The sequence below is a fragment of the Rhinolophus ferrumequinum genome, chromosome 19 (assembly GCF_004115265.2).
Source record: "Rhinolophus ferrumequinum isolate MPI-CBG mRhiFer1 chromosome 19, mRhiFer1_v1.p, whole genome shotgun sequence".
Taxonomy (NCBI): Eukaryota; Metazoa; Chordata; class Mammalia; order Chiroptera; family Rhinolophidae; genus Rhinolophus; species Rhinolophus ferrumequinum.
In genome coordinates this window covers 2,574,316-2,587,402 of record NC_046302.1, presented here as the reverse complement: position 1 = coordinate 2,587,402, position 13,087 = coordinate 2,574,316, and the positions used below count along the sequence as shown (strand labels likewise).

The 13,087-nt window shown below is 60.5% G+C and overlaps 1 protein-coding gene across 2 annotated transcripts in view; it reads left to right on the top strand.

Annotated features, from left to right (window-relative positions):
* Positions 1 to 13,087, top strand: part of PLXNA1 (plexin A1) — a 60,016-nt gene that overhangs the window by 8,816 nt on the left and 38,113 nt on the right. For both annotated transcript variants that reach the window (XM_033087151.1, XM_033087150.1), the window contains exons 4-6: positions 11,468 to 11,608; positions 12,518 to 12,618; positions 12,924 to 13,047. In XM_033087151.1, the coding sequence (XP_032943042.1) occupies positions 11,468 to 11,608; positions 12,518 to 12,618; positions 12,924 to 13,047 (366 nt within the window). The remainder of the gene's footprint in view (positions 1 to 11,467; positions 11,609 to 12,517; positions 12,619 to 12,923; positions 13,048 to 13,087) is intronic.

Here is a 13,087-nt window from a genome sequence, read left to right as displayed (position 1 = left end):
TGGACTGGGAGGCCAGGTCCAGTTCATGAGGAGGTGGGTGCTGTGCCTGCCCTGGCCTAGGCCCCGTGACCTCGAGGGCTCTGGCGAGGGGCAGAGCGGGGCCAGGGTACCTCAGTGGGCCCCAGCTGCTGGGCCTGCTCTCCGCGGACACACAATGACTTGGGGAGGCTGTGAGCGTGTGGTGGGGGCAGGCGTGCCTGCCTGGGACCCCTCTCTTCTCGGAGATCCAGTGTCTGCTGAGGCAGCACTGCTGCGCGGGAGGGCCCCCTCTGTGAGGGGGCAGTAAGGCCAAGGTCAGGGCAAGGGTAGTGCCCTCCCCCGCCCCCCACCGCTGGCTGCTGTGAGGGGAGTGTGGTGACTGCCGAGTAACAGGGAGCAGCTTCAGGGCCATCCCCGGGGCTCCTCGGGGTGCGAGCGGGGGCACTGTGTGGCAGGGCCTGCTCTGGTGTTTCCAGGTTTCCTTCTCAGCAGCAGGTATGGGGCTGAGTGAAGCTGTTGCAGAGCTGGGTTAGGAGGGCTTCCTGGAGGGGTAGATGGAGGGAGCTGCCCTGCGGTCAGGCCAACGTGGTGGGTGGGTGGGTGGGGACCAGAGCAGGGCAGGGCTGGCCTGCTGTGGGGGGACTTCCCCCGGCAACTGTAGGGTGAGGCTGCCTGGGAGCCCCAGAGGGTCAGTGCAGCGGCAGGGCCTGCTGGATGACGGAACAGCCATCTTGAGGCCTGCTGCTGACACAGCTGCCTGTCATGCACCCAGCAAGGGCCTTGCCTGTTCTCAGCCCCTATTCAGGGCGTGCAGAAGGGGTCTCCCTGTCTCTGAATCATGAGTGCCCTGGGAATCATGTCCCACCACCCACAGGCTCCGTGACCTCTGAGAAGGGACACCTCCCCACCCTGTGAGCCAGGATGTGTGGGCTCTGGGCCGAGGTGGCCCTGCGGCAGCGGACGCCCAGCTGCTGACTGAAGGCCACCCTGCGGTGCCGTGGGGTTTGTTCACAGTGACTGTGGGTCTAAGAGCCTGCCCAGTTCCGGGCAGGGGGGGTGGGGGGCAGGCCAGTGCAGATCCTACCATCTTCCAGGCAAGCCCCTTGTGCCCTCAGAACTGATCCTCTCATGTGCCCCACACCCACACCCCCTGGCCCTGGTGTTGGGGTTACTGCCTTTGGCCTGAATGTAGGGCCCTTTCTCTTCCCAAGGGTGAGGCCACCGCCCCATATGTACTCCCTCTTCCTGCCTCAGGGAGGGCACATGGGAATGGGGGAGTGGGGCAGAGGGCCAGTGGAGCCCCTTTGGGTGAGTCATGCAGGTTGTGCTTGGCAGGGGCCAGAGGACCTCCCCCTGAGGCAGGTCCATTGGGTAAAGCCTCTTGGAGACATCCCACAGAGCGCCCCTTTTGATGGCTGGTGGGCTGGCATGCATCTGTCTGAGGTGCTGTCTGTGCCCATAGGCCACCCTGCAAGGCTGGGAGAACAGGTTAGGCCAGCCCTGCTTCCTGCTGCCTCCCTGCCTCCTCCTCACTTCTGTGTCCCAGGGCCACATCTGGGTGGGGTCTGGGTGGGAGCTTTTCAGTCTAGTTGGTCCTGCTCTCCCGCCTTCCTGCCCAGTCCCACAGAAGGGAAACCGAGGCCCAGCATGTAGACCATGGGGTGGGCTTGGTCCCATCCATGAGAAAAGACTTCACTGGGCATGAGGAACCATAGCCAGAGGTCCCCCTCCCTTCCTCCTGCCCCCATCCCTGCCTCCCAGAGCCCTGACTTGGGTACCAACTCCTCCCATCCCGGAATCCTCTGCTGGGCACCGCACATTGCACATGAATGGGTGGTGCCCTTTCTGAGTGTGTGGTCAGCCATGCTGGTCTGTGAGTTGGGAATTCTGTCACTTTGGTTTTGAGGCATGCCCCTGCCTTATTCCTAGACCTGCCACCTGTACCCTTTCAATCTGCGTCTCCCTGGCTAAGTAGAAGGCATCTCAACAGGCTGTTGCGTTATTGTTACATCTCCTGGCCAATCGTTCACACCCCAGTCTCATACAAATGGCTGAGCATGGCATGGTCTCAGCTCTCCCCCTCACCAGCTGTGTGTTCTGGAGCTGGCTGTCTAGCCTCTCCGAGCCATGGTTTCCTCAAGTGCGTGAGGAAGGAGAGAGGACGTGCCAGCAGGCCCAAAACCTTAGGACATACAGGGCTCGGAGTGCCTGTGTGGTGATGCCTCATGGAGTCCTCACAGAAACCCTATCACCCACTTGACAGATGGGGAAACTGAGGCATGCAGGTAGAAGAGGCATGTGCCCAGAGTTACTGGCTCCAGGGTCCTCACTTGGGACTGCAGCCTTCCTCCTGTTTTTGTGTGCATCCGTGGAGGAAAGGAAATGGGGGTTCCTACTTCAATGACCCTCTCACTATCTGAGTAAGCCTGGGGTCCAGGGCAGCCCTTCCCTCAAAAGCCCCCTAACCACCTGCTCCTGCCCTGAGCTGCCAGCCTGCAGGACTCTTTCTTTCCACAGCCCAGGACATCAGCCAGAAGCTGCCTGGTACCAGGCTCGGCTCCAGCTCCCAAGGCTCAGCTCTCTTGCCCTGTCTGCCTCCTGATTTCCTAGAATCTGTGTGCCCTCGAGCCTCACATCCCACCCTGGGGCACGTCTGCAGGTGGGGATTTAGAGCAGAGTGGGGTCGGGAGGCAAGGATGCCCCCCTCATCTGCACTTCGGCCGGGGTTCCAGTCCCACTGTGCCCAGCCCAGCTGCGTGACCTCCGCCAGGACCCCACACTAGGCCTCCAGCCTTCACCCTACCGGCACATGCCTCCTGGGTTGGGCCCCGGCCTATGGCAGCAGAATTTGGTCTCCCGCCTCATCCCGCCCTGGAGTGGAGGAGGCTGTGGTCCAGGGATTGGGGCGATTGAGTGCCCTCTGCTCAGCCTGGCTCAGTGCTGTGCTGCACCCCCTACTTGGCTGCCTGGCTGCCACTTCTCTAGGCCTTAGGAGTACTGGGCCCTTCGTGTCCTGGAGGCTGGCCCAGGCCACAGTGTGAATGCTGTGGGCACTGCCTCTTTGCCTTCTGCCCTGTCCTCACCCCATGCTGGAATCTGGGCCCTGGGGACCCCTGCACACTGCCATCCTAGAGGCAGTGCCTGCTGTGCTTGACACACTCCACCTTCCCCAGGTCTGGTCCTTCCTGGGCTTTAAGAAGCCGCACTGAGGAGCTCCAGGGATGTGGTGGGCCCTGGGCCAGTCTCCTCCAAACGTTGTATCAAATTGTAGCCAATTAATTTAAGACCTGCCAACTTCAGCTGCCAAAGGCTGGCTGGTGGTGCCCCTGACTCCCCAGCTCTTCCCCAGAGACCTGGCCCGCCACCTGCTCCCCCCACATAGGCAGCCCATCCTCCTGGGCTGACGTCCCCCTCAGAGCCCCAGCTCTGCATTAGCTCCCCAACTCTCCCATGGCCTCCAGGGACCCCCTGGGCCCTCCAGGAGCTCCCATGGGCAAGCCCTGGTTTGAGTCCTGTGCAGTCCACTGCGCAGGTATCTGCAGTGAGCAGGGAAAGAACAGGCCCTGGACCCCTGCCAGCGGGTGCTCACCCTGCCCCTTCCCAGCTCAGTGGCTTATGACTCTCCCTTTCTGCAACACAAAGGTGGGGACAGGACTAACCCTTCAGAGGTCTTGAGGGAGATGGATACAGGGGCTACAATAGCCCAGGGGACTGGGGCAGATAGGGCCCTGCCTGTCCTGGTGGCTGTGCCAGGCGGGAACAGGAGTCCTGTCTGCCTGAGCGTCTGGTTTTTCAAGAGAACCTGGAAATCCATACTTTGTGTGAGAGCTCTTGATTGTTAAGCCCTGGCAACTAATTCACATTTTTAGAAAGCGTTGTGGGCCAACCCAAGCTTGCTGTGTCCTACCAGTTGGTGGCCTGGGGATCTGGGCCATGGCATCCTGGGCCCCCAGGCTACCGGGCCTCGGAATGGGGCCCAAGGGACAGCTGTCCAGCTGGGCGCTGGGGCTGGACCTGTCCAGAGGTGAAGCCCTCTCCTCCCGGGTCCTTGGTTTCCTTCCCTCCACACTGGGGAGGCCCTGCCTCCTGGGGGCTGTTGGGAGGCCCATGGGTGAGTTGATATTCCTTCCTCTGCAGTGAACCCTGTGCAGAGGAGAGACCAAGGACTGTGGCTGCAATGCTCGACCCCAGAGCCCTGGTCAGGCTGGCTGGGATGCTGTCCCTGTGCTCGCGGGCCTTACAGTATCTGGAGCTGCTTTTCTCCTTGCCCTCAGGCATCATTTTGCCCGTGGTTGCTGATCACTTGCTGTGTGCTGCTCTGGGCCTGGGCTGTGGAGACAGGGACACCTCTTACTCTCCAGAGGCCCTCATGCCTCCAGAAGACTCCCTCTGATTGCATCTTCCCACTCCCTCAGCACCACCTACCCCTGCAACAAGATTCTGAAATTCAGAGATCCTGAAAGTCAAGTGGCGCTGCTTGAGATTGTGGAGCGATTGTCTCAAGTCTCTGCAGCTGTGGCAGCCAATGCAGGCTTCTTGTCAGGGTCCCTGTGCCAGGTCCTCCTTGCCCTGGACCAAAAGCTTGCTTGGTACATCTGCCCCACAAAGCCCAGGTCTGTGCAGGAGGTAGGTGGGGCTAGAGGCAGGGGGATAGGGGTGCTGGTCCCAGGAGCAGCCCTGGGCACCCCAACCCGTCAGCCTGATGCCTGCGGCCCCGTGGATCTGCATCTGGTGTGTCTGGGGGATGGTGTTGATTTCTAGCAACTTGTCCTTGAGAAGCCTACAGAGGCTCTGAGGGGCAGCCAGCACTGTTGGCTTCTGTGGGCCTGTAGGCTTTCTCGGCATGTTGACACGTGCGCTCTAAGCACATGGACCCTGCTGCCTGTAATGCGGGGTGGAGGTGGGGGTGGGGCAGAGAGGTGCCAGGGGTCCTGTGCGTGGCTACTCTGTGACTGAGGTCCTCTTCTGAAGGGTGATGTACTGCAGGATAGTGCACAGCCAGGGGCGGGCAGCCTGCAAAGTGTCACCCGACAGCACCCCAGGCACCTCATCCCCTTAGAGGCTCCTAGTCACTCCCCTTCCGCAAGGGTCACTTCGCTGGCTGACTTCAGTCCTCCCTACGGCTGTGTTGCTGGTTTGTGGACTTATGGCTTGGGCCACACAAACACATCTTCTTTTGTCTTCTGTTCTGTTTTTGAGACTTGGTCCTGCTGTGTGGGCAGCCAGGGCTGGTTGTGTGTCATGGTAGTGGCATGTATTCTGTATATATGTGCGTGGTGTCCTTCTGCTCTGGGTGGGCATGGTGTGTTCCACGTGGGTCTGTGACAGCAGTGCTGCTGCATGAGTTTCTGTGTGCAGCTCAGCACTGCATTTCTGTTGTCTTTTCATCCTGAGTCTCCAGGTGTTTCTGGGACTAGGTGGTGATATGTGGCAGTGCCTGGCAGGGTGATCGGTCAGCATGAAGCCAGACACGTGGCAGGTTACTGGTCTTGGTGGCATTCATCCCTCTGGGGGCTTGTTGTTAGGGAGTCAAGTTGTCCTGATTGCCTGCTTCCTGTCGTAGCTGCTATGTCTGTGGATCCCGTGGGTGCACCGCCCCTGCCCACTAAGGGCAGTCATCTCTAAAATCTGTGGATGGCATTGCATGGTGCCCTGTGGACATCTGTGTGTCCTGCTCTTTCTGGTTCTCCTGGGCATGGCTGGCCGTGGTGGGCTGAGCCAGAACGGCACAGGGACCTCTTGTTCACCTTGAGGGTCTGTCTAGTGCTGTCCCAGGCCCTTGTCCCAGAGTCCACGCCACATGAGCATTGCGTCTGCTCTCCACTGGATGGTGGCTAGTGGAGCTGCCCACAGACAAGCACAGAGGGCCCTGCCCCAGGCCCTGCACTCCAGGCCCTCCTCCCTATGAGGTTTGGCTAATCAGGCCTCAGCCCTAGCAGGGGCCCCTGGGCACCTTTGATAAGAATGACATTTGCCGGTGCAGGCCGGCAGTGGCCACCTTGTGCTCAGTTCCTAGCATGCCCAGGCCCGTGGCAAGCCTGGTGGGGGCAGCTTCAGGAGGGCCCAAGGTTACTGCCCATAATGTGCAGTTCGCTTCCCACTCAGCAAATAGGGCCTTGCCCTCCAGGATCCGTCCTTTTGGGGGTCAGGGTGTGGGAACCCTTGGCAGCACAGCAAGATTGATACAGAGGCTGGAATAGCCTAGGGGACTGAGGAATCTGCTGGGAAGGGTGTTACAGAGGGAGGGAACAGCATGGCCAAAGCTCGGGTGCATGCTGGGAACTGAGGAGGGCCTGAGGAAGGAGCGTCATCAGGTGGTGCCTCGGGCACCCCCTTATGCTGCATGTGGTGGGCAATTCACTGCTAACCCTGCAGTGGTCAGCGTAATGGGGGCAGGGACATGTCCCGCAAGATTCTGAGAGAGGCTTTGGAGGGCTGGCCTGGGTGGGGGCGGGGAGCCAGAGGACTGTGGTGGCTTTGAGAAAGTGGAAGGGGCTTGCGTCTACCTGCTCATGCTGGGGACCCAGTGGGTGGATGTCGTGAGGGTGATGTCGGTCTGTGAGGGCCCAGCTGTGGGGCACTGGAATCATGGATGACGGCGTGGGCAGTGGACAGCTTTGGGGTTTGAGATAAGAACGTCAGACCAGATGGTCACTGCTGCTTACCACTTCACTAGTGGTTGCACCGGGTGCTAGTTAAATCTCAGGCTACAGTAGGCACTTTGGCCACTTCCCGGCTGAGGACAGCCAGTGAGGTGTGATGGAAAACCATGCAGTGTACACTACCTCGTGACCCAGCTTGGTGCAGTCTCTACAACAGTGGGAAGATTCTTCAGGGGAGCTGTGCACCTCTGCCCTACTAGAGCGTTGAGCCTTAGGGGCCCAATCTCCAGGCAGCTTCCAGCAAGCTGGCCTCCCCAACTTTTGGCACCTTGAGCTTCTCTGAATTTTTAGTTAGTACTATGAGGTGGTTGTCTGTCAGCAGATGAGACCGAGGGTCACGGAGGACCACTGCTTGTGTTGGTTGGCCCCTATTGTTCTCTGTGTGTTGCGGGTTGGAGTGGGAAAGACAAGACTGCTGGAACCCTCCCCCACACCTTGCCAGGTGTGTCTGGCCCAATTACAGCCATCCGGCCTCCTGCAAATCATGTTTTAATTATCCAATTACTGCCAAGAGGAAATTGCTGATTGCTTTTCCAGTATCAAATTCTTCCTGGCCTTTCTGAGAGCCATTTCAGGAAGAGGCCTGGAACCTGACCCCAGCCAGATGAGGGGAGAATCCTGTGGCAGCCCATGAGGGGGTAAGGAGGGGTCTGGGAACAGGCTTGACAGCTGCACCTATGGGAGGAGGGGAGAGCCTGTGAGATGCCAGCCCTGTAAGTGGCCAGCTCGCTGGCTGCTTCCCCATCCTCTGCCTGTGCTCCCCACAGCCCTGTCCTATTCCTCCCACCTCCACCCCCATCTGGAGACCAGGAATCAGCTCAGTCAATGAAACTCCACTTCACAGTTGGGGACATGAGGGTTGCCATCTTGAGGTGGACATGGCAGGGAACTCTCTCCTCTCCTATTCCTGGCCAAGTTGGGCAGCCCCCTGCCTCCAGGCGGCTGGGGCGCGTGCCGGCCTTGGCAAGCAACTTGGATAGCCCAGACATCCTCCCTGGTGCCCCCGCCTGCCCTCAGCCTGGAGAATGGACCCTTTGTTAGCTCTGGGCTGGATGGACAGCTGACCTGGCTGAGCAGTCAGCTGCCTGCCTACAGCAGTTGGCCAGGGTCGTGCAGTGATGGGCGCGGGGGCAGCTGTCTGGGCCAGCCTGGGGCCTCCAGAGCCAGGGGCCACCCACCTGCTGTTAGCCATTTCCCCTTGGCCCTGGGCAGAACTCCCTCTGCGAGGACCTGGGGGTGAAGGGGTGAACCTGCTCCCTGGCCCATCTGGGGAGGGCAGGTGATGCCCCACGGTGGTGGTGGTGGTGGGTGCCTGGCCCTTGATCAGCACCTTACCTGGCCCCACTTCCAAGAGGCTGCCAGGGCCTGGTCCCTCCCTGGGTGCTGACAGCTCTTGTGCCTTGGCTCGGAATCCAAAGGACTCCCCAGTACAGAGGGATGAGGAGGACTGGGGGAGAAGTGGATAGGGCTGGAGAGCCTGGGCAGAGGCTGGGTGGTTGTGTCCCATGGCCTCTGGGCCCTCTGGGTGGGTAGGTCCCCAGGCCTGGAGCGGCCTGGGAGGCATGCCCAGGGAAGCTAAATAGCTCCACTGAAGCCACCTGTGTGGAGGTAGGGCTTCCTTCTCAGCAGGAATGGGGAAGGGTACATGGCAGAAGGACCTCTGTGGGCAGGGCTGGGTTTGGGCCCTGAGGTTTTCTGTGGTGGGAGATGGTAGGGAGGGCAGTTGCGGCCAGTCGTGGAAGATTCTGGTGGTTTGGGGGAAAAGGTTTGCCAAGCACACAGATGACAGCTGGAGGCGAGGGGGAATACCAGGGGACTCCAGAAGTCTCCTGTCTGCTCTGCAGGCCTAACTGCCCCAGGATGGGTCGCTCCCAGGTGGGTGGCTCTAGAGTGGACAGCTGTGGGAGTGGCATTGGCACATGTGCTGCCAGTGACATGTGTCCTGAGGTCCTACCAGTTACCTGGCCCTGTGCCTGCCTTGCACTCCCATTCTCCCTGGAATGTCCTCCTGTTGGCATGCTGAATCCCTCCTCCCACTTTTGAGGCAGACTCTGTGTCCCCACGTGCAGCTGGCAGTCCAGGGCCCTTGTGAGCCTCAATTTACCTGTCTGTACTGCACAAGCCTTATAGCCTGAAAACTGTCCAGGACGTAGCACGCATGTCCCCATGGCTGGTTATTCCCAGCCAGACCCTCCGAATGTCACATGTGTGCATGCAGGGGCCCTGCTAAGCCTGGACCATGGCTACTCAGTGCACGACGTGGGGCCTGTCACGCATGTCACATGTACCCTCTGGTCTATGGGCTGTGCCTCCCAATGCCCCCCTTGCTCTGTGCTCTTCAGAAATGCCCTGTTTCCCTGGGGCCTGCCTGTGTGTGTTTAAGGGCTGGGGGCAGGTGGGTGGACAGATGGGTGCATGGTGGATGGACAGCTGGATGTGCAAATTCCCTGTTGCAGCTGTTGGGTGCCACCTGTCGGCATGCTGCTGGCCCCGGGGGTGGGGCATTTTGGTTCCCAGGCATGGCCTGCCTCCCTTCTCCAACCTTCCGCAGGACCCCAGGGAGGAGGCCCACTCTCTGTTTGCCCCCTGCCATGCCTTAGAGCTGGTGTGCCGCCTGGATGTGACCTTCCCTGCAACATTTCCCTTCTACCCTGTTGGGTGGAGGTCGCCCCTTCACGTGACATCCATGCCTCAGCCCCTGCTCTCACCTGTGAGAGGGGAGGAGCATGCAGGCCTGGCCAGGTGGGGGGCAGGACTGGCACCATGTGGCCCCTGGTGGTCAGGGTGGGAGAGGCTGCGGCCCCTCAAGTGTCCCTATTCAGCAGATACCTCGAGAGTGTCCTCTGTCAAGGCCCTAGAGGCAGGGGTTCTGTGGTGAAAGAGACCAGGCGGGGGTGTTGGGGGAGGGGCCGTAGCACTGGGTGGCATGGGGTCAGGCCTGCCTCGGCTTCTGGGTACGACTAGAGGCATCTTTCAGGGATGGGGGCAGGGGAGAGCTAGATCTTGGGGAGAAATCCAAAGTCTCGATTCCTATCATTTGGGTTGAGACTAGGTCTGGAGCTCTGGGTCTGCACTGGGGCCCTGCCCCATCCTTCTGTCTCCTGTTCTCTGGCTGCTGTCCAGGCTGGCCTTGCCAGACCTATGTGACTGGCTGCTGGGGGTTGGTGATTGCTGTGGGTCCTGGCTACCTTGTGTTTCCCTGTTTGGCACACTGGCTCGGTCCTCATTTAATTCTCAGAAAAGCTTTGATGTGGGGAGGGCTGTCATTCCCATTTGACAGGTAGGGAAACTGAGGCAGAGAGCGGTTTGGCATCCTACTGGGAACACATGGCTGAGAGGTGTCTGAGCCAGGGCTTGGGCCGAGGCAGTGTGGATCCAGAGACTCCTGGCTGCCTGGGCTCTCCCCTGTGGCTGATGACCCTCCTGGGTCCAGCGGGCTCAAGGAACTGACCTCAGCCTCCCTGTGAGCAGCACCTGCCTGCAGGCTGCCCATCCAAACAGGGCAGAAGGTTTGTGGGAGTCAGCTCGGTGCAGGATGGGTTCTGTCCAGTTCCCATGCAGTTCCCATCCACAGGGGCTCGGAGGCTGGGGGTCCCTCACCTGGTACCCTGCTCTCAGAGGCCGGGCTGGACCTATTTGGGCAGCGACAGGCCCAACCTAGGGCTGCTGCCCCTGTCCAGCACTAGGCTCTGCTTCTGGGTCTGGTTTGACTTAAGCCTGATCGCCTGGCAGGGAGGCAGCTGAGCGGATGTGGGGGTGGCCCTGAGCTCTCAGGAATGCGGCCTCCCTCTGTCTCATTGCCAGCAGCCTCTGGCCTAGAGACACAGCACCCCATCCTGGCTGGCGACCCTTGTCCAGCCTCTGTTGGAGCTGGTCTGAGTCAGGAGCCAGGGGCTTTCGCCTGCCCCACAGCCCACCCCAGTCAATCATGCCCACTCTGTCCCTTCTGTGTGGGGGTGCAAAGCAGGGGTACTGGGCTGAGCCCTGGCCCAGACCCCTCCCCACCCCCCAGGTAGAGGTGGAAAGGTGGGCTGGCCCTCAAGAGCAGGGAGGGGCCTGAGCAGGGCCTGCTGCCCTGTGCCCTGGCAGCCTGCCCAGACGGGCTGAGCTGCCCCACGAGTCCCATCTCTGGAAAGCCCCCTGGGTCTCTGTTAATTAAATACATTTGTTTGGTAAAAGTAACTAAAAATACTTGTACCATTGCAAGGTTCAGAGAAGAACTGGCTAATTAACGCCTAGTTGGTATCTGGAATATATTTCCATGCTGATAAGACGCCATCCCTTCTCTTGGGGTGTACCCCAACTCCAGGATGTGCTGGGGCTCCTTCCCTCACACTCACTCACACTGTGGGCTCCCCACGTTGCCGGCTCCTGGGGTCTTACTTCTCAGGTGCTTTGAAACTCCCATGCTCCCTTCAGGCCCCTGCTGCCTCTTCCCCTCCGCCACAAATATCCCGTCCTCTGGGAGGCCCAGCCTGGCCCAGGGAAGCACTTGCAGGGATGCCTGCCACCTTTGCATTGGGCATGACTGCACAGCTCGGTGGTGGGTGGGGGGTGTGGGGCTGTGCTTGTCTCCAGCCTCCAGAGACCCCCCCACCCCTGGGCTGTGGCTTCTGTTGACTGATGAAAGGGCTAGGCTAGGACCAGCCTGCCGGTATGCTGTTTGTCCTGTGTAGGCTGCTTGGGGTGGGGTGGGTGCCATGGCGTTGTTTTTGTAGGGCTTTGGGGTTTGTTGGGGGAGGGGCTGCAGGCCCTCACCTTCAGTGGGCATAGAGCTGAGGCACAGACGCATCAGCACAGCTTCACTCAGGCCTTCACTGCCACAGATCCTGGTGGACCTGGCCAACCCCGGTGGCCGGCCAGCCCTGGCCTACGAGAGTGTGGTCGCCCAAGAGGGCAGCCCCATACTGCGTGACTTGGTCCTCAGCCCTGACCGCCAGTATCTCTACGCCATGACGGAAAAGCAGGTGGGTGCTGCATTGCCAGATGTGTGTGGGTGGGCCTTCCCTGGGGAGCTGGGCATGGCCGCCATGGGCCCACACTGTCCATGCTGACCCTAGGTTCCCTTAGGCCAGATTTGAAGTCCCACCCCTCCCTGAATGACTTCATGTCCACGAGAGAAAATATTTGAATGAGAGCGTTATCAGGATACTGGTGTCATTGCAGGGTTTGGGGCATGCATTTGGGGCTTGGAGTTCTCAGACTGTGGCCTGGCCCAGCACTCCGTGTGGTGGGAACCTCTATGCGGCCGGTGACTGGCCTGGCCCAGCTCTTCAAGGCCCTGTGCTTGTGTTCCTGGCCTGGCCTACTGGTAGCCAGCCTCTGCCCTTCTGCTCGACCTGGTGACCCCATGGCAGTTGGGAGCAGGGATGGGAAGGAGGACAGGTGGGAAAGACCTTCCTTCCCTCTTAGGTAGCTCTTGCTTCTCCTCTGCCCCTTCTGGATATTGGGTTCTTCCACCTCGTTGGGGACCTCAGAGCCAAGCAGGCGGGGTTGAGGTGAGCGGGGCCTAACCTGCCTCTCTGCTTAGGATTGGGACCGATGAGCCATGGCTCTCTCAGGAAGCTTGGAGTCCAGACAGATGGGAAAGTAACTCTGGCTGGACCAGGTGGTTCATCTCTGGGTGGCTAACTTGTACAAGCTTGCTTGCTCCCTGGCCGCCGCCACCCTGGACTCCCAAAGGAGAGGCCTGGCTCGGCCAAGGCAGTGTCACCCAGGACTGGCTTTCGAACAGACCAAGCAGGAGGAAGTCCCGAGATGGGGGCATCCCTCGAGTGTGGGGCGGGGGGCCACACAGTGGTGCCAAGGAGGTGAGGCTGGAAGGGTCCCTGGGATGGGCCTTGTGGGGGCTTGACACTGAGTCCCCCTCCTGCCAGGTGGTGCGAGTGCCGGTAGAGAGCTGTGTGCAGTACACGTCATGTGAGCTCTGCCTGGGCTCTCGGGACCCCCACTGCGGCTGGTGTGTCCTGCACAGCATGTGAGTCCCGGTGGGGGGAGGGGTGGGCAGGAGGTCTCTGCTCCACACAGCCTTGCTGTACGCCTCAGCTGGTCACAGCTCCGCTCTAAGCTCGTCTGGGCCTCCCATGGGCAGGGCGCCCTGCGTTTGGTGGTTTCCTGGGACCTGCTGAGTGACGACCAGCCCAGGCCCACCCCAGTAAAAATGGGGTATACTGAAGCTGGTGGGCTTCCCCGAGTGCACGGGTTGGCCCTGCTAAGCAGGGGCTAGGTGCTGGGTCATGCGGGCTCCGTGCCTGCGCCAAGCCCAGCCCCCGCTGCCCGCAGCTGCTCGCGTCAGGATGCCTGTGAGAGGGCAGAGGAGCCTCAGCGCTTCGCCTCAGACCTGCTGCAGTGTGTGCAGCTGACTGTGCAGCCTCGCAATGTCTCTGTCACCGTGTCCCAGGTCCCGGTGAGTGTGGCCACCCAGTATGGGTGGGGGACGGGGTGGG